This window comes from Narcine bancroftii, chromosome 5 (genome assembly GCF_036971445.1).
Source record: "Narcine bancroftii isolate sNarBan1 chromosome 5, sNarBan1.hap1, whole genome shotgun sequence".
Classification (NCBI taxonomy): Eukaryota; Metazoa; Chordata; class Chondrichthyes; order Torpediniformes; family Narcinidae; genus Narcine; species Narcine bancroftii.
Window position 1 is genome coordinate 45,991,703 of NC_091473.1, and position 19,937 is coordinate 46,011,639.

At 43.2% G+C, this 19,937-nt stretch overlaps 1 protein-coding gene across 2 annotated transcripts in view; it reads right to left on the reverse strand.

The window, feature by feature from the left end:
* Positions 1 to 269: 269 nt before the first annotated feature.
* Positions 270 to 19,937, reverse strand: part of LOC138763344 (rab GDP dissociation inhibitor alpha) — an 82,428-nt gene continuing 62,760 nt past the window's right edge. For both annotated transcript variants that reach the window (XM_069937322.1, XM_069937323.1), the window contains 5 exons: positions 19,672 to 19,771; positions 7,736 to 7,907; positions 5,975 to 6,119; positions 2,742 to 2,796; positions 270 to 587 (listed from right to left, as the gene is read on the reverse strand). In XM_069937322.1, the coding sequence (XP_069793423.1) occupies positions 438 to 587; positions 2,742 to 2,796; positions 5,975 to 6,119; positions 7,736 to 7,907; positions 19,672 to 19,771 (622 nt within the window). In that variant the 3' untranslated portion in view covers positions 270 to 437. The remainder of the gene's footprint in view (positions 588 to 2,741; positions 2,797 to 5,974; positions 6,120 to 7,735; positions 7,908 to 19,671; positions 19,772 to 19,937) is intronic.

The following is a 19,937-nucleotide window of genomic DNA, read 5'->3' on the forward strand; positions in this document are numbered from 1 at the left end:
TAGAGAGAGAAAGAAAAATTGACAGCAAGAACATATGCACTCAGAAGGAAAGGAGAATTTTACTCACATGCAAATATCTGGCATTCAGCCAATGAGAAACTCAAGCTCTGAATATCTAGGTCTCAAGACTGATTTTACTGTAATAGCATCGTGAACATATAATACCTATGAATAATTTCAACAGGACCCCAATGGTCAGATTGAAGTTGGAATCAAGCTCATTCCCACCCCCCCCCCTCACCCTCCCTCCCCCCCACCCTCACCCTCCCTCCCCAATCTGAAGATGATCAGAAAATTTGAAAACTAGATTTAAGAGGCAAGTGTTTCTTTGGACAACTGCAAGTATTTTTGTAAATTGCAATCTAACCCACTAATAGTTTTGCCATTTTTCTCATGTGAAAGGGCGGTTAAAGAGCATAGGGCTTGGCATACAGACACTACGCATCCTCTCCAAATACATCATTCTGTTTGCGTTTCATGTTCTCAAAGTCGAAGTCTGTGCCTGTCATCCTTTTGTAGATGCTCTTTATGTCATCGCAGGTTGTCTCGAAGTGGGTGGTTGCATCATAAGAACTGGAGATAAAAATCTGTATGCAAAGTCAAAGAACAAACATTCATTCTTATTTCTGTTTGTACCCACCAGTAAATTCTACTACTGCTTGGGCACCACATATCCAAGCTCACGTCATCAGGCAGACAACCAATTACAGTAAAACCCATTATCCAGAATTCAAGCAACCGGCACACAAATGATGGAAAATAAATAGGTTAAAAAAATACAGAGCATTGGAGGCTGAGGTGAGATCAGATAGAAGTTTCTAACATTATGAGAGGCACTGATAGAGTAGACAGTCTGAATCTTTTTTTCTTGGGTACAAGTATCACCACTAGAGAACATGCATTTAAAGAGAGGTTAGGGAGGGAAGAAAAGTTTCAGGAGTATGCAGGGTGTTTTTTTTTCCTGACACAAAGTAGTAAATGCATGAATGGCCTGCCAGGGGTAGAGGTGGAAACAGGGGGATAGGTAAAACAAGTAGGTAGAACAAGAACTCGGGGACACAGCATCAAGATATGTGAGAGCAGATTTAAGATCTGAGGAGGATCTGTTGCTCTCAGGCAGGAGTGAATCTGTGGCATTCTCTGCCCAAAGCAGCAGTAGAGGTGCTTCATTAACTACATCCAAAACACAGCTTGATACATTTGTGAACAATAGGGAAATTGAGGGTTATGGGGAAGAGGTGGATAAGTGGAGCTTAGTGCACAGCCTGATCAATCAAGATATTACTGAATGGTGGAGCAGACACAATGGGCAGATGGCACATTTCTGCTCCTATTTCTTATGCTCATACATGCAAGCAGTAGTTTTATTTTATTTTGGCGTTGCATTCAACACAGACATCATGGGCCAAAGGGCCTGTTCCTGTACCATGTTCGATAATTCTCCCTAAAATGTCACCACCTCTTTCTTCCAGAAATGACCAGAAACTATTGCTGTCATGTTTGGGCCCCAAGTCTCTCAAGTTTTGCTCTCATCGTCTTCACTGCTGCCCAAGGTCATACAAGTTGAAGCCTTATGTGTTAACTCACAAAAGTAGAAACCATATAAAATCAGTTACATCTTCAGTTACTGGAAAATGATTCCTTTCCAAATAACTTCAAAAATTTGTTCTTTGCAAGAGAGGCCCAATTGTGATTCCTTTGAACTTCATATCAAATTGCTAGATAACTTAATTTTCAATTTGCAATTTCCTTACAACATTCAATATCATTAGGCCTATTGAATCAATATCAACTCCCAATCTAATCCCAGTCCTTATCCAATTTATTCCTGTTAAATATTCTCCCCACACTGCCATCAATTTTCCGCAATGTACTACCATTCAACTTCACACAGAAGGGAAAATTTATAGGAGCCAATCAATTCACCAACCCAAACATGATTGGGATGTTGGAGGAAACTTGAGTACCTGGGGAAACCCACACAATCACAAGGAAAACATTAATCACTGCACAGACAGTATTCGAAGTCAGTTTTGATCCTGGAGCACTGGAACAATGAGACAGCAGTTCAACTAGCTGTTCACCTTTGCAGCTTCAACATCAATGAACAGAGCTCAGATGAGAACAAACTTTTATTGCTGTTCAATTAATTCATCATTATGTCATAGCCTATGGTTCCAACCCTTTTCATGACAAATAGGAAAGCACAACCTGCAATCCACAACTTCACGAATCCATGTACAACTTGCTTGCCAATTATAAACTGCTTCTTTCAGCAAATTTCCAAGCAAGTGTGTCCCTCACCTGACAACATCTGCCAATCAATCCCTCCTTTCTTGGATCTACCTGTACTCCCGAGCCTTTGTTCCACCCTTCCCCTCAAAAAAAGGCCTCGTCCCCACTACTCTGACAATCCAGATCAAGGGTCTTGACCAGAAATAACAACAATCCATTTCTCTTCATAGATGCTACCCAACTTGCTGAGGTGGTCCAGTAACACATTTTGTTTTGGTACACATTTCAAGATAGCTAATCACTCAAAGATGAGAGCCTTTTCAACTGAGAAACATTTGCGGTTTTAGAGGATTGAACTTGAGTTTTTCAGGTCTTTCACTGAGGGAAAACCTTGTGAAATGGACAAATTCCAGGAAGCATTTCAAAAACACAATAGAGATAATAATTCCAGTGAATTCCAGAGCTGCTAAATTTACTTTTTACTTATGTGAACATCAACTCCCTACCTGGCTTGCTTTTCCGTCATCTGTTGGCTGATACAAGTCACTGATTGAAACAAATCTGCAATGATAAAACTTAAGTTAGAGGTTTTGGATGTCTGATTAAATAACCAAACTTTAGAACATAGAACATATTGTACCGACCTACATGTACCTACCAAAAAAATAAACTAAACCCTCCCTCCCGCATAACCCTCTATTTTTCTTAAATCCATGTGCATGTCTAAGAGTTTCTGAAATGCCCCCATTGTTTCAGCCTCCAATACCACCCTTGTCAATGCATTCCAGGTATGCACAACTCTCCATCTAGTCATAGCTCACGACTACCTTCAACATTCTGCACAACACCCACAACCTTTGTATCATCCCTGTTATTGATCCATCCCTCTACTTTGTCAGGTCAGTTATAAAAATTATAAAGAGCAGCAGTCCGAAAACAGATCCCTGTGTAACTCCACTAGTCACTGACCTCCATGCAGAATACTTTACTTTCTCTACTCCTCTCTGCTTTCTACAGGCAAGCCAATTCTGAATCCACTCAGCCAAGATTCATTCCATGGATCCCATGCCTCATGATTTTCTGAACAAGTCTCCCATGGGGGACTTTGTCAAATGCCTTTCTAAAATCCATGTACACCACATCTACCACCCTTCCTTCAACAATTTCTTTTCATATCTCCTCAAAAAATTTAATTAGGCCCTCTCCTCATGCTGACTATCCTGAGAATACCGTACTTCTCTGAATGCTCGAAAATCCTGTCCACAAGAATCCTCTCCAATGGTTTGCCCACCACTAATGCAAGACTCACTGGTGTATAATTCCCAGGATTCTCCCCATTACTTTTATTTTTAAAAACAAGCGGGCTACATTTGTCATTCTCCAATCCTCCAGCACCTCCTCTGTGGCCAAGAAGGACACAAGATCATCACCAATGTCCCAGCAATCTCTTCCCTCCCTTCCCATAGCAACCTGGGGTACATCTTGTCTGGTCCTTGGGACTTACCAATCTTAATATTTTTAAGAAGATCCAGCACTTCCTCTTCCTTAATCTCTACATGGTCTAGCACACAAGCCTGTTCTATTCTGACCTCACCATGACCAAGATCCTTTTCTCTGATGAAGTATTCATTTAGACGGACCTGAATTAACATAGTAGCCAAAGTAGCATATGCTACAAGCACCAGATTTTCAAGGGCCACCACGTTTATGTACTATGAATTAAGAGATACATTTTCATCTTTGCGCAGTGGCTTAGCAATTTTAGCCAATTATGAGGGTTATTAACACAGACTATCAGTGTACTGTAAAAAGATGAAAAAGATGTAAAAAATAGCTTAATCCGACCCACTGGCGCCACATGAAGGGGTGCACCACTGTCCTTGCCTGACTACCTTGCTCCTAGCCTGGCTGTCCATTGTGCACCCCCCCCCCCGCCCCAAATCGAACTCTCGACGTGGCAGCAGGGGTACAGTGCCAGAGTTCACCAGAATGCTGCTCCGGCATCTGATTGGACCACTTTGGGGCCAACCCGGCAGCTTGCAGCAATGGCTCAAATGCGGTTGCTGGATCAATGGCTGTCTTCGTTATCCATAAATCGTCCACAAAGCTGGAACCGCTCTGCATTTCCCTGGTGCTGGCAGAACGGTTCCAGCTGCGTGGGAGATTATGGGTAACGAAGACAGTCATTGATCCTGCATTGAGCCAACCGCTGCCATCATAAGTAAATTTTGTTTTAACAAGGGAGGGGAGGGCACAATTTCAGAGCTTGCCATAGGTGCTGTGCTCCCTAGATACGCCACTGGTAATCATTGAATATATAGAGATCTGAGAAGGCTAGCATAATTTTGTTAATAATTAAGACTATTTCAAACTTACCAATGCAGACATGCAAGGTCAGTGTCAGAAGCTCTCTCCCCAGGTTGTGGGGAGGTGGTGGGAGCTGCAGTCATACTCCCCCCCCTCATTGTGCATGCGTCACACTTCCCTCTCTTCATGCATGCACCAGCTGGCACTATTTAGGGCCCCTTTACAATAAATGCAACAGGCCCCGCAATACCTTAATCCGACACTGCTTTCAGAACCTCCCTAACCTCCAGGCACACATTGCCCCTTTTATCCTTCAGTGGCCCAACTTCCACTCATCATCCTTCTATTCTTCATGCGTGCATAGAAAGCCTTAGGATTTTCATTAATCCCACTTGCAAAGGTCTTCTCATACCTGTTTCTAACTCTCCAGAGTTCTTTCATGGCTACCATACAATTCTCATGAGCTCTTCCTGTTTTATGCTTCCTAAATCTAATGGATGCTTCCTTCTTCCTCTAAACTAGTTTCCTCGCCTGTTTTGCCAAACACTGTTCCCTTCTCCTATCATCTTTTCCCTGTCTCAATGGGACAAACCCATTCAAAACCCTATGCAAGTGCTCCCTGAACATCCTCCACATTATTTCTGTGCTTTCTCCCAAGATCATATGTTCCCAATTTACTCTCCAAGTTCCTGTCTCATCCTATTATAATTAGCCCTTTTCCAATTAAGCATGTTACCATTTTGTTTGCTTTTATCCTTGTCCATAGCAATGCTAAAGGTCACAGAATTATGGTCACTTTCACCGAAATGCTCCCCACTAAGAAGTCTGCAGTACTTGCAGTAAGGAGGTGCTGGGCAATACTTGGCCAGTTGAAATCTCCCATAACAACAACCCTGCAATTGTTGCACCATTCCAAAATCTGCTAACTTACCTATTCCTCAGTGACCCGAGGGCTATTTGAGGGCTTATAGACTACACTCAGAATAGTGATTGCTCCCTTCATGTTTCTGACTTCCAACCATACAGACTCAACAGACACTCCCTCCACAGCATCCTTCCATTCTGCAGCTGTAATACTAACCAAACAAAATATACAGCAATCTATTGCCCATAACATATTAAAACAGTGCTTCAGAAATGATTACCAAATCAAAATATGAAAATAACCCTACTGGGAGATATTAGAAGAGATGTAAAGGCAACATTTGCCAACAGTCAACTTCAGGTTGAGGAAGACCACAAGAGGGGCATTAAATTTAAGATCAATTTCTTTACCCAAGAAGTGGTGAGAAAGTGGACCCATCACTGTGCCCAGCACAGTGTATTGAAAGGAAATTGAGGTTGAAAAGAAATTCAAGAAATTAATTTGCGAAAAAGACAGCTGAGCATTGATCCCAGGAATGTTGTAATCTCAGATGCAGAAGTGCCTTACGATTTGTCGATAGGCTCCAGAAGTTCTAGTGCCGGCTGAACCTCTTTCTCAGGGTTGTTGGTCTCCACAGTGGTGCTGACAATGGCAATGTACTTTCCTTCAGCTGCCACGTTGTGTGTGTACGACATGAGGCAGACATAGATATCTGAAGGAATAAATAATCTGTTAATATCACTTCCTTGTGTTTTAGGAGACACTCTACAAAATTAAACAATGACCATTTCCAACTTTTTCTCCCCCTTTTCAAGAGGTCATACAGTGCCATAGAAATACAACCAAGCAGTCCTGTGATGACCTGAAGCTTTTTATCCACGTGTTTAAGCCTGGATACAAAGCAAATAGAATGTTTGTTCAACTGTGATGAGTGAGTTTGAGACATATACATAGTATGGTGACTCATTAGCTCTCAGATTTTTGATTGATGTTTGCTCTCTTCCCCACCCCCCCCCCCAATAGACTTTATTCACAATAAATTATTTTATAAAAACCCATAGTGTCAATCATATCTATACATTCCCATCAATGGACATTGTTACATTTGTTCTCCAAATACACCATGACCACCCCTTTGCAACTTGTTGCTCCCCTACCCCCCCTCCCCCCCATTGCTTAAGGGACTTTCCCTCAGTTTCCAACCAATGCCCTGTAATGGGAGGACCCTAGACAGTGGTCCTTATTCACAGCACCCTCATGTCGGCTGCACCAACTATCTATGCATCCCTTAGTATGTACTGCAGCCTAGAATGTGCCAGATGGCAGCATTTCTTCACCATGTGCTGAAAATCCACAGGTTTTGGGCAGACCAAAGTGCATTTTTCACCTTAATTAAGATTTTCCAGCAGTTCTGATGTCCGACACTGCGTCCCTGAGAACAACCCATAGATCAGAGTCCTCTGTCATGCTGCTGTTGGGGATGAACATAACAAGGACCCTTGCATCCTTCTCCTCACACTTTTCACAAATCTGCATTTAGCAAAGTGGTTGATGACTATTTCCACTCCACTGCAGTCAACAAGGACAAGTGCATGGTAGGTGATGCTCTGGTTAAACAGAGAGAATTGGACTGGGAGAGCTTCTCTCACCTCCAGACAGGCCAAGTCCTGGTGCTTGTTTGAGAGCATTGGCAATGAGGCATTTCAATTGGGTGGTTTCTGGACGGTCTGCTCAGGGACCACCCCATCAGGTCCATCAAGTTTCCATCTCTCAGTTTCTGCAGGATGTTCCGTGTTGACCAATGTCTAATGGCTTAGTAGTCAAAGGTGTTGGTCTGGAAAATCTTTTCCACAGCTGACTTGAATATTGCGCAGCAAAGGGGTCAAGCCCATCCTTCGCAACACCTTGGACAGGTAGAACCTAAGCACATAATGGCACTTGGTGTTCTTGCACAGCCTAATGTAGTAAAACATGAAGGTGGTCATCAGGATGAGGGCCACCTCCAACTTGGACCTTCTCTGTTTTGGATCACCATATGAAACAGAAAACCTCTCTGGTTATTTCCAGGGCTATGTGTGGGGTATGGGCCACACCTGTGCCACATTTTTGCTCATATAAACTAATACAACAAAGATCAGTGATGGATTGACAGAATGCATTGCTCTGGCCTGGGCTAATGACATCTTTTGCACTGCGCCATTTACCCACCTTGACATCAATAAAGCTTCTATTGGAAGTTTCAACTGTGTAATTGCCACAAATTGCTACCCATTTACACAATTCCTTCTCTCTCAAACAAGGTGTAATTAGTGTATCTTTGCATGTTACCTGACTTCCTGTTGACCTGCATCTGTGGAATGATAATCTGGCAGGAATTACAATCATTTGTGTTCTTGATTGGATGACTAAGGATGCAAATGACTCTGATGACCTTTCCAATCTTCTTCACCAGCTTGGGTGCATAGCTGGGATCGCAGATCAGCTGTTTGCAACGAGCAACCTGGGAATGAGAAAGGAAAAACTTGTCACAACAATTTCCAAATGAATAACCTTGACATTAAAGCACTGAGTGAGGTACAGCAAAAAAATTCTCAAAAATATATGATAATAAAGTGTGAAAAACATTTATTATTGCCAAATTCACATGGGCAATAAGTCAATTACTGAAAACTGATGAAAATTATACAGCAAAACTCCTGGTTTCTGGAATTCAAGCAACTGGCAAAAAAATTGAGGAATTTTTAAAAATGGTAAAAATACGCAAGTTTAAAATTGTAAAATTAAACATTCACTGAACTAACACTTAAACCTTTGAAGATGAGAGCAAATATTCAGCCAGCTGAGTGCCTTGGTCATGCTTTGCTCATAACAGCTGTTTGAATAAAGTTGCGTGAAGCAGCAATAGCATCGTCCAGAATGAAGAGTTGGTTGACGCCACTTGCCACTGGGATGACTCATTGGGTTTCCTTATCCTTGCTGAGTTGGAGTGGCCCCAGTCAGAGGCTTTATCTGTAAACTTTGGGAGGGGGGGGGGGCTAATTATCTAGAATTAACAGCTCCTTGAATGGGAAGGATCCAGCAGAAGCAGCGACGGTTAAATCTTTTCAAAGAGCTTGACTCTAAATAAAGTAACATGCTTTAAGGTTTATATATTCATGCAAGTGAAGTTTGTTCAATTTTAGTATTTTTGATTTTTATCTTTTAAACTGTTTATTCTTAATGCAAGTATTGCGAGAGTAAATCTCAAGCAACTTGAAAATATCACTACTCAATGTCACCAAGGAGCTGAATGTTGACTTTAGGAAGGGAAAACCAGAAAGCACATCAGTGCCTCTACTTCCTCAGGAGTTTGTGGAGGTTTGGTATGACATCAGAAACGCTGGCAAATTTCTACAGATGTGTGGTGGAATGTATGCTGGCCAGCTGCACCAGTCTGAGATGGAGACATCAATACCCCCACCCCAGTGCAAAGCGCTGCAAATGGTAGTGGACACAGGCCAGGACTTCACAGGCAAATCCATTCCCACCATTGAGAACATCTATAGGGAACTCTGCTAATGGAGAGCAGCAGCAACCATCAAAGACCCTCACCACCCAGCACACACTCCGTTTTGGCTGCTACCATCAGTAAAGAGGTAGAGGTGCAACTAGACTCATACCACCCAGGTTCAGGAACAGCTGCTACCCCTCCACCATCAGACACCTCAACAACAAACTCAACCAGGGACTCATTTCAGGACTCTTACTTTTGCACTTTATTGTTAGCTTTTCATCATCTTGGTATTGCAATCAGTTGTTTACATTTATTTGTTTACACGTGTACATTGTGTACATTTTTTTTGCACGACCAAAAAATGGTAATTTTGCCTGGCCTGTAGGAAAAAGAATCTCAGGGTTGTGTGTGATTTTATGGGTGTACTCTGAAATAAATCTGAAATCTCAAGCAACCTGAAAATACACTTCTCTGGCATCTTCGAATCCCTATAGGTACAGGATACCAAAGGCTTTGCTGTACATGGCTTCATTCAAACTCTAAATTGCAAAGATAAATTCCAAGAACTTGTACCTTGCACAGTACAATAAAGGCCAAGACAAAATAGTTCATCAGTTTTGAGGTTTCCTTTAGTTCTCCCTCTCCTTGTCACTGATTCCCCCTAGGGTTAGAGACAAGAAACTACAGGTGCTGGAATCTGAAGCAACAAGCCATCTGCTGCAGTAACTGGAGTTTCAGACAGCTGGTCTTGATGGGTCCCAACCTGAATCACTGACAATTCTTTTTCTCTCATTGAAGATGTTCAAATTGCTGAGTTCCTTCAGCAGGTTGTTTTATACCCACTTGGGTTTCTCTGTGACAACAGCATCTCATGCTGTTCCAGGGTTCAGCAAAGAGTGAATGCATCCTTCCTACTACTTCTGTTCTCCTCCAGTGAGGCAGTAACATATCAACAGTCCAGTCATTCATCTGTACCCTGTAACAGCTGGCCTATGGGTTGCCACAGTATCATTTCCATTTTCCACTTCACCCATTAAGTAGCATCATTAGTCAGCCAGGTGAAGACAAATGTGAAACTGATTATTCGAGCAGTTAATGCAAGGTGAAAACTGCATATACCGAATTTTTTAGCAAACAATAAGCTGCTGCAGGAACTTAGTATTCAAGATCCATGAAAGGATAGCCCTGGCAATAACCAGAGAGGTTTTCCGTTTCATATGGTGATCCAAGATAGAGAAGGTCCAAGAGTCTCACAACTTGGGTATTTTGCTGTATAACCCAGGTTTCCACTTTTTTCTTGTTACTATTCGACAAAGCTTGCTCTTCTACCTGTTGCTGAAGCTTTGGATTCCATTAAATGGGTCTGAGAACAGGCTGGTTTATCTCACAACAACCAGATGGCCACTTTCCAATAATTGGATCAGAGACCTTAAATCTTTGTAAAATTAGTCAAATTCACCATTTTATAACTGCTGCTTTATGAAAACAAGACCCTATTGCATTGAACTCCAATGATCACTAGATCGTATACCTCTGATTTTCCCTTCCTAATGTCTCTAATCAGCTCCTTGGTGTTGTTGGTACACCATTCAGCCAAGTTTCCAATCTCCCTTCTTTATGCTTACTCATCATCCCTTTTTTATAAAATGGTGGTTTTGTCATAGGTACAAAGCGAGTAGAGCAGGGGACTAAAAATGCAGGTGTTCTGGTGCCGATGGAGATTGTGGAGATGTTCTTGCCAATCTGCACTAAATGAGAGGTTTGGAGGTGAGGAAATCCAAGGTCCAATTACACAGTGGGATATCAAGATCCATGTCTTGGAGTTTGCAGATCAGTTTTGAAGGGATGATAGTGTTGAAAGCCAAAATGTAGTCAATAAAGAGCATCCTGATGCATGCATCTTTGCTGTCCAGGTGTTCCAGGGTTTTGCTTAGAGACAACGAGATGGCATCTGAAGACCTGTTGCTGCGGTAGGCAAATTGGAATGCATCCATGTCACCACTCAGACAGGAGCTAATATGTCTCAACATCAACCTCTCTTGAAGAGAGTCCTCGCGTCATCTTTGGATAGTGACAGTGGAGGATCATCAGGGAGCGTGGGGATACTCAGTGGACTTTCCTTGTTCTGGCGGTCAAATCAGGTGAAGAAGGCATTGAGCTCGTCTGGGAGGGAAGCTTCCTTGTCTCCTATTGCAACAGATTTGGTTTTGCAGCTGGTTATATTATTTAGGTTCTACCACAGCAGTCAGGCATCCTTTGTTCTTTCCATTCTAGTCCATTCTAGTCTGGAATCACCACTTTGCCCAAATGTTATGATCATATCTGCCACAATGATCTCCTCTGGCAGGTTGCTCCAAATATTCACCACCCTTTGTGTGAAAAAGCTGACCCCCAAGATCCTCAAGCTTCTCCCCTCTCATCTGTACCCTCCAGTTATTTCATGCCAGACTAGCTGACCTGCAACGAAATAATCCTGAGATCAACTCTTTCAATGAAATTGGGAGTCTTATATTTTCTTAACGTTCTCAGAACATCACACACCGTAAGTCATCCTGCAATCAAATGTTGGTTCAAATTTAAAAGTGTCCATTCTTCTGTTCTGCAATGGTTTTCTCCCTTTGACTACCATAGAATTGAGTATTTTACATGTTTTTATCCAATGTTTCCCCCTGCCAATGAATGAAAATCAATACAAATTACAGCTGTCTAAAAATGAGAGAAAAACATTCACAACAGATTATCCATGAAAATATGCTCTATTAAAATTTAAAGTTACCCAAAACAAAGTCAGAAATTTTAGAACATGGCCAAATACTTTACTTTATCAAGAACTAAAACCACAAAAGAGAAATAAGAAAGTAATCAACAACTTGATTTTAGGGAAAAAGGATAAAGATTCAGGATACAATTATCATCCCCTACTTTGAATGGTATGATTGAAAAATGGAAAGCAAAAGTAAACAGGTATGAAAGTAATCCTTGCACAAATCTTATGCAGAAAAACAAGACCAATAGTTTGTCACAAGTTGCACGACTGCCTTGCCCGTTATGTGCTTTAGACCAGCTCCCTCGGGTCCACAGCAAATTTCAAGAGGCCACAGACTGAAATCATAAAATATTTAATTTTTTTTAATGCCATTAGTGGGGGAGAAGTATGGAAGAAACCAACTAAACATAATTACTTCACAGGGAAGGGGGCCTATAAACTTTGACCATAGTCCTAAAGGGGTCTTAGCCAAAAAGATGTTCAGAATGGCTGCTTTAGTCAAACACTTCTTTGATGAGCCACTCAACTCTGTTCAGCTGTATCAAATGACTATCAGAATAACAAAAGATTAATTGTGATAGCAACTGATTCCTATATTTGCAGAGGACACTTCATAAAGTTCCCAAGAGGATATGTGCTAGCAATGCTGTTAGGGTTAAAACAAGAACTTCAAAGAGAAAGAAGCCACAGGGGAGGAAAAAATAGTCAATGCACACTGTTCTCACATTTCCTGGAAGATGTATAACAAGAAAAGATCTCTTGGAGACTGAGAGCAATTTATACAAAGGTTGACAACTAGATTCATGTTCTGAAAGGGAATAGAAATAAGGATTGGAAAATCAACTTTAAAATTGAGCAAAACCAATTGCTGGAGAAATACAGAAGATCGCTATACAGGGACTCGACATGAAACGTTGATCATCCGTCCCCATCCCACAGGTGCTGGTCGACCTGCTGAATTCCTCCAGCAGTTTTATTTTGCTCCAGATTCCAGCAAATAAACAGCAGAGAACATATGAATAATGTGAATGGATAATGCAGGAGAGATTATATTACAAAAAAAGCAAGATTGATAAAAGAGACATACCAACATTTTAAAAAACATTTTTTATTTATGAGAAAACAAAGTTATAACCACAATTACAAAATTAAAATATGAACAAATTATCAAAGAAGATTTCATGGTTACATAGAAAAATCTAACAAGAACTACAAAGAATCCTAAAAAACACCTAATCACCCCACTCCCTATCTAACCCTCCCCTAAACCAAATCCTATCCCCCTACTCCCTTAGGAAAAAGAAAATAAGAAAGAAGAGATAAGGAGAATAACTTCAATCATTCATTCACGATACAGTGGGGAGATCCAGCTGGCATCCATGACCAGTCTCAGATTTTCAAATTGAAATAATTCAAATATGGGCTCCAAATCTTTTTAAATACATAACATAATTTACAGGATAAAAATGATCTTCTCCATTGGTATACAGGACCTCATTTCTAAATGTCATATTTGTAAATTAAGCTCCATCTGATCTTTCCATGAAACAGCTATACATTTCCTTGCTACTGCCAAAGCTCATTGTAAAAATGCCATTTGAAATTTATCTAATTTCTTAAAGCAAAGCTTGAGTCTAAAGAAAATTGTATTTTTCAGGATATCCTGCAAACAGTCTCTTAATCTAACCCAGACATACCAACATTGAGGAATTTTCAGAGCTTGAAAAATGTAAAATCTGGAACAGTCACATTCCAGAGTTAATCTTAAATCCAGAATTTTTTTTTAAAATAAACTAAAGCATCCCTGCAATGCCAGAATCACCACAAGATGTACATATATTTTTGTACACAGTTATGGCATATTCCTCTTTTGTTGTAAAGAGCACACGTTTGACAGCTCAGTAACATAATTCAAAAATTCTTCCTCACCTTAGCACACATGGCAGAATAATCATGTCCAGCTAAGGCATGAAGGACATAAATGCACGTCAATTTCAAAGATTTTCCTGGAATCTCTCAAGACTCTTTCCACCTTACCATAAATCAGAATTTATTGTCATGAACAAGTCACAGTATTTGGTGTTTTGTGGCAGCATCATTGCGCAAACATTCATATTATGAACCATTTTACCACACTAAATCAGTAAATAAAAGTAATTGTGCATGAAAAGTACAACAGTGTCTTTTGTTCATTGATTATTCAAGAATTTGATGGCATTGGGGAAAAAGCTGACCTTGTACCGCTGAGTGCTCGTCTTTAGGCTCCTGTACCTTTTTCCCCTGATGGTAGCAGAGTGAAGAGGGCATGGTCTGGGCGGGGGGGGGGGGGTCTTTGAGGATAGAGGCTGCTTTTTTAAGACACTGCTTTACGTAGATGTGCTCAATGGAGTGAAGTCTGGTGCCTGTGATGTCGTAGGCAGAGTTAATAATCCTCCGGAGTTTTACCCTTGTCCTGAGTTTTGGCGCCTCCATAACAGGCAGTGATGCAAGCAGCCAGAGTGCTCCCCAAAGTATCCTGGAGAATCTCCTCAGACACCTCACAAAGTATAGCCACTGGTGGTCCTTCTTCGTGATTGCATCAACATGGAGGGTCCAGACAGATTCTTGGAGATTTTGATACCCAGGAATTTGAAGTTCTTGATCCTCTCCACTACTGAGCCCTCGATGAGGAATAGGCCATGTTCCCCTGACTCCTTCCTGAAGTCCACAATCATCTCCTTCGTTTTGCTGACATTGAGCGCAAGATTGACACCACTCAAAAAGCAGATCCATCTCCCTCCTGTACGCTTCTTCATTGCCGTTTTGATTCTGCCAACAATTGTGGTGGTGTAGCGGCCCATGAACTGAGTTGTGACCCGGCTCACAAAATGGCCAGCGAACATGATTGCAAGGGCCCCACAGGGACCAATGGCTGTTGTCCCACGTGACGGGGAACAGTGGTGAACGCCGGCGCTGTGATGATGTCAGAGGCAAGGAGTGAATATAAAGAGAGCTGGCAGAGCAATAAATCAGTCTTCAACCTCAACTAGACTGTGTGTGTGTGTGTGTCGTTCTTACTCCACTCTTCGAGTAGTGCAAACTACATTGGTGACCCGAAGAGGACAAACCAAGCAGCCCTCCAGTCAATCTCTCTCAAATCACCAACGTTTTGGGTGTCGTAGCCACACGTGGTTCAAACAGGCAGAGGCTCAGTTCCAATTTAACAGATCAACGTCGACAACACCCACTACTACTACATAGTGAGCTCGTTTGACCAGGACACAACAGCAGGGTCGTCAATTTCCTATGGCAGCCTCCGGAGCAAGGCAAATACGGTGCCCTCAAAGTGTTAATAACCTACACTTTCAGGCTATCATGGCGCGAGCACACCACCCAGCTGCTGCACTTGGACAGTTTGGGTGACAGGGCCCCATCCACCCTCATGAATGAGATGCTTGCACTGGCCGAGGGGCACAGGACTTGTCTACTCTTTGAGCAGATTTTCCTGGATCAGATGCCCGAGGATATTTGACTCTTGCTCACTGACGAGGACTTTTTTTGCACATGGTCCCAAATGCAGCAGGAAGGTGGAGGTCATGTGGTGATTGCCGATGCCTCAATTAGGCCACCACACTAGAAAGACACCCTGTGTCCCATATCCAAGACTTCACTGCCAACTTACAAGGGTGTTTTCAAAAGTCAAGTTAATCAGGGGTTATCATCAAATTCCAGTGCACCCCAAGGACATATCTAAAACCATCATAATCACTCCCCTCGGCCTGTTCAAATTCGAGGATGCCCTTCGGCCTTAAGAATGCGATCAGACTTTTCAGCGGCTGATGCACGCAGTGGGCTGGGACCTCCTATTCACGTTCATCTATCTGGACGATCAATTTCCTGGGGCATCATATTGACAGGTATGGGGAGAAACCACTGCCTGAGAAGGTGGAGACCATTCAGCAGTTCACAAAACCTTGCATCTTGAAGGAGCTGCAGGAGTTCGCTTAACTTCTATCATCGATTCATACCAGCAGCAGCTCAAATCATGTGCCCCATTTTTGCACTCACGGCAGAGAAAAACAAAGATGTCGCCTGGGAGGGGGAATGCCTTGGAGGCATTCCAGAACGCAAAGGATGCTCAGACCAACACCACCCTTCTGTTTCATCCCAGGTCGGAGGTGCCAACAGCCCTCATTGTGGATGCCTCCAGAACAGTTAATCGACGAGCATTGTCAGGCCCTGGCCTTCTTTAGCAGGAACTTCCAGCCACCTGAAACTTAAATACAGTGCCTTTAACTGGGAGCTATTGGCGCTATACCTGGCAGTCAGGCACTTCTGATACTTCCTGGAAGGCAGACAATTCAAGGTCTTCAAAGACCACAAACCACTGACTTTTACCTTCCACAGTGTCTGACCCATGGTTAGCCAGGTTGCAGAGGCAAGTTTCCTACATGTCCATCTAGCTCTCTGCTAGCAAGAGCATCATGGTGGCCGATGCTCTCTCCCGTTCCGCCATTCAAGTCTGACCATGCCCTATCCCAGGGCAAAGACTGTTCAGTCCTAGCTAGGGAACGACACAACAACCCTGAGGTTCCAGCGTACAGGATGCCACTTTCCAGGTTGTGGCTAGAGGATGTTGTCATCAGCCCTGGCAATCACATGCTTCTCTGCGATGTCTTCACTAGCAAACCACACCCCATCATGCCAGCAGCATGGAGACGGCAGATCTTTGTCATGGTGCACAACCTGGCACATCTGGCCATCAGAACTACAGTAAAGATGGTGGCCAGCAGGTTTGTCTGGCACAGGTTCTGTAAGCAGGTCAGTCAGTGGGCCAAGACCTGCATGCTCGGTCAAGCGACCAAGGTGCAAACTCACAATAAAGCACCTCTCCAGACTTTTGAGCCAGTGAGGCATAGGTTCAGCCATGTCCATGTCAACATCGTGGGGCCGTTACTGGTTTTCTGTGGGCAAGATTCTAACCGTGTTTTTTACTTTTGCAGCCTTTGCTTCTGCAAGGCTGAGAACCTGCTTGTTTTTAGAATCAGCAGACATAAGCTAAATTCCACCGAGGGGCCAGAGATGCTGTTATCTGATGAAAGGACATCTGTGTACTGAGAACATTTAATCTTCCTGGTTGTTTTGGTCACAGACTGTCAGAGGCCTAGCCTTGATGCAAAATAAACCATTGTATTCAAAGTGATAAGCTGAAAATTATGTTATTCGATAGAAGCCTAGGCGTGCTTGCTCGCTTATCTTTCTTATTGTGCTGGGAATAGGTATTGGGTAAGCAGTTTTTGGGTATTATAAGCCATGGTCCCACTGCTGAAGTTTGAGACTCTCCGAGAGGTGGCAACATCTCTCAGCAAGAAGAAGAACTTTTAGAGTCCAGCCAATGTCCCTGTCGGGGGAGGTGGAGAAGCTGCTACCGGCGCCCTGACAACCTACTACAAGTGTGCAGTCGTTGCCTCGCTTCGGCAGTTGGGACCAGTCCAGGCGTTGATAAGTATAGTTGGGAAAGGCTTGCATATTGTAGTTTGAAATCAGCTTTTGAATTTGTAATAAACATTTGTATAAACTGAACTGCTCTCGGTGTGTGTGTCTATTTTCTTTCGGTAGCTCAAACACTGTGACCAATCTAAAACGAACAAAATGAGAGGTATAAGTTTACTCTCCTCACTATGGTTGACCACTCCATGACGTGGCCGGAGGTGGTCCCGATGGCTGACACGACCATGGAGACCAATGCCAGGGCATTGGGGTCCCGGAACATCTCATCTCTGACAGTGGAGCCTAGTTTACCTCAGGGTTCTGGGCAAAACTGGTCAAACTGTTGGGAACCAACTCCACCATACCAAGGCATATCACCCACAGGCCACCAGGTTGGTGGAGCAGTTCCATTGACAAAAGCAGCCCTGATGGCCTGGCTCAAGGGGCCAAACTGTGCTGATGAACTACCTTGGGTCCTTCTGCAGATATGCACTGCGCCAAAAAAGGACTTAAATGGCTCTGCAGCGGAAAAGGTCCATGGCGCACCCTTGATAATCCCAGGGGAGCTCTTGGCCACCGCCAAGAATCGAGAAGCGCTCACAGTAGCACTGAAACAGCTGAGGGAAAGACTGGGTACCCTAACCCTTCCACAGCCCCCGCAGTACATCCAGCCCAAATCCTTCATCCCCAAAGACTTGCACATCCGCAAATGTTTTTTGTGCAAAGGGGAGCATACTAAGTACCTCTCCAACGGCCATATGAGGGGTCATACAGGGTTATCAGGCATAATGGGTCGATGTGTGTATTGGACATGGCTGGCAAAGAGGAAATATTCACCCTTGACTGCCTGAAATCAGCCCACATAGCCATTAGCCAGCTGGTTGAGACTCAGTCCCATTGATGCAAAGGTAGGCTGCCCAAAGAGGCAACAGACACTCTGATCACTGGTTTGGAGGGGGGTGGGGGGGAGGGACGGTGCGCAGGTCAGGTAGTGGCCCACGAACCGAGTTATGACCCGGCTCACAAAATGGCCAGCAAACGCTCTCTCAAAGAAAAATCATTTGGAGCTCGCATCAAGCTCGCTGATGACACAACTGTGGTGGGCCTAATCAGTAAGAATGAAAAGTCAGCACAGAGAGATGAGGTACAGTTGATAATGGTCTGGCGCACAGCCAACAATTTATATCTGAAAATTAAAAAAAAAGAGATGGTTATCAACCTCAAGAGGGCCCAGGAGGACCACCTCCATTGTTGAGGTTGTCAAGAGAATCAAGTTCCTTGGAGTGGACTTGGCAGAAAATCTCACCCTGTCCCTTAGCACAAGCTCTATAGCCAAGAAAGCCCAGCAGCATCTCTACTTCCTGTGAAGGCTGAGGAAAGTTCATCTCCCACCCTCCATTCTACAGAGGATGTATGGAGAGCATTCTGTGCAACTTTATCATTGCCTGGTTTGGAACCTCTTTAGACTGCAAGACCCTGCAGAGGATAGTGAAGTCAGCAGAAAAGATCAACTGAGGCTCTCTTCCTACCATGAAGAACATCTACAACACTTGATGCAGGCGAAAGGCAATAAACATTATAAAGGACTCCACACACCTCTCATGTAAACTGTTCTCCCTTCTGCAGCACTCAGGTCCTTATATTCAGATTGGTAACAGCTCTCTCTCCCTTCACCCCCCCCCCCCCCCCCCCCCCCCCACCACCACCCCATGCCATCAGACTCCTGAACTTCCAGAACATTTGTGGATAGGATACTATGGACTGTTATTGTATACGTCTTAATATGTTAATATTCCCCATGGTCCTGGAGAAACGCCATCTCGTCTTTATCGTACAAGCATGGGATGAACAATAAATAAAGATGACGAGAGAGATGATTCATTTCTGGTAATGAGGCTAGACTTCTTCTGAGCCTTTTCTGTTCTTCACCACCCCCACAACTCATTTTTATTTTCTTCCCCACCACTCTAATCTCCATCTCTCTCTGGTTCTGTACTCCTTCATACACATTTCCCTTGGATTCTTCCTACTCACTCACTCCCCTCAGAGCCCATCTGGTCCCATCTGCTCTTCCCCAACAGCACTCATTATACCACAATCACCAAATTCCCTTCATCAGATTCCAGTACTTCCACCCTTTGTTTCCACTTATCACTCCCCTGTAGACTAGTCTTCAACCTGACCCCTTTCTCTCCTTTTGCCTAGCACCTGCCAATCAACTATCTCTGTCATTCTTCACCTCTCTGGTTCACCCATCCCCACTACCTCCTGTCCAACCCCTCCCACCCTGTTCATCTCCCCTTTGCATTCTCAATCACGATGAGAGGCTTCTGAACCAGAACATTGATCATTGGTGCTCCTTGACCCACCGAGATCCTCCAGTAGACTGTTGTTACTCCAGCATCTACAATCTCCAGTGTCTCTGGAACACAAACTCTTCATTCAGTTTATTAGTTTCACAAGTTCTGGCCACTAACTCTTTCTACATTCCTTAGATGTTTCTTATGTAGCTTGTAATACATTCACAACACTTACCTCCCCTTCAGATTTCACACCTACCACACGCCCGTTTTCGAATACAATTTCGTCCACTGGTTTGTTGAGCATGTAAGTACCCCCATAGATAGCACTCAGTCTGTTTAACAAAATATGAAACAAAAACACATCATAACCAAGTCTTGTGCAACAAACTCATTGATTTACCTAGAATCTCAAGCTTCGTAACAAAATTAGCATGAGATAGTTTTACAGCATGGAAACCAGACCATTGTCCCAACTGATCCATGCTTACCAAGTTGTCT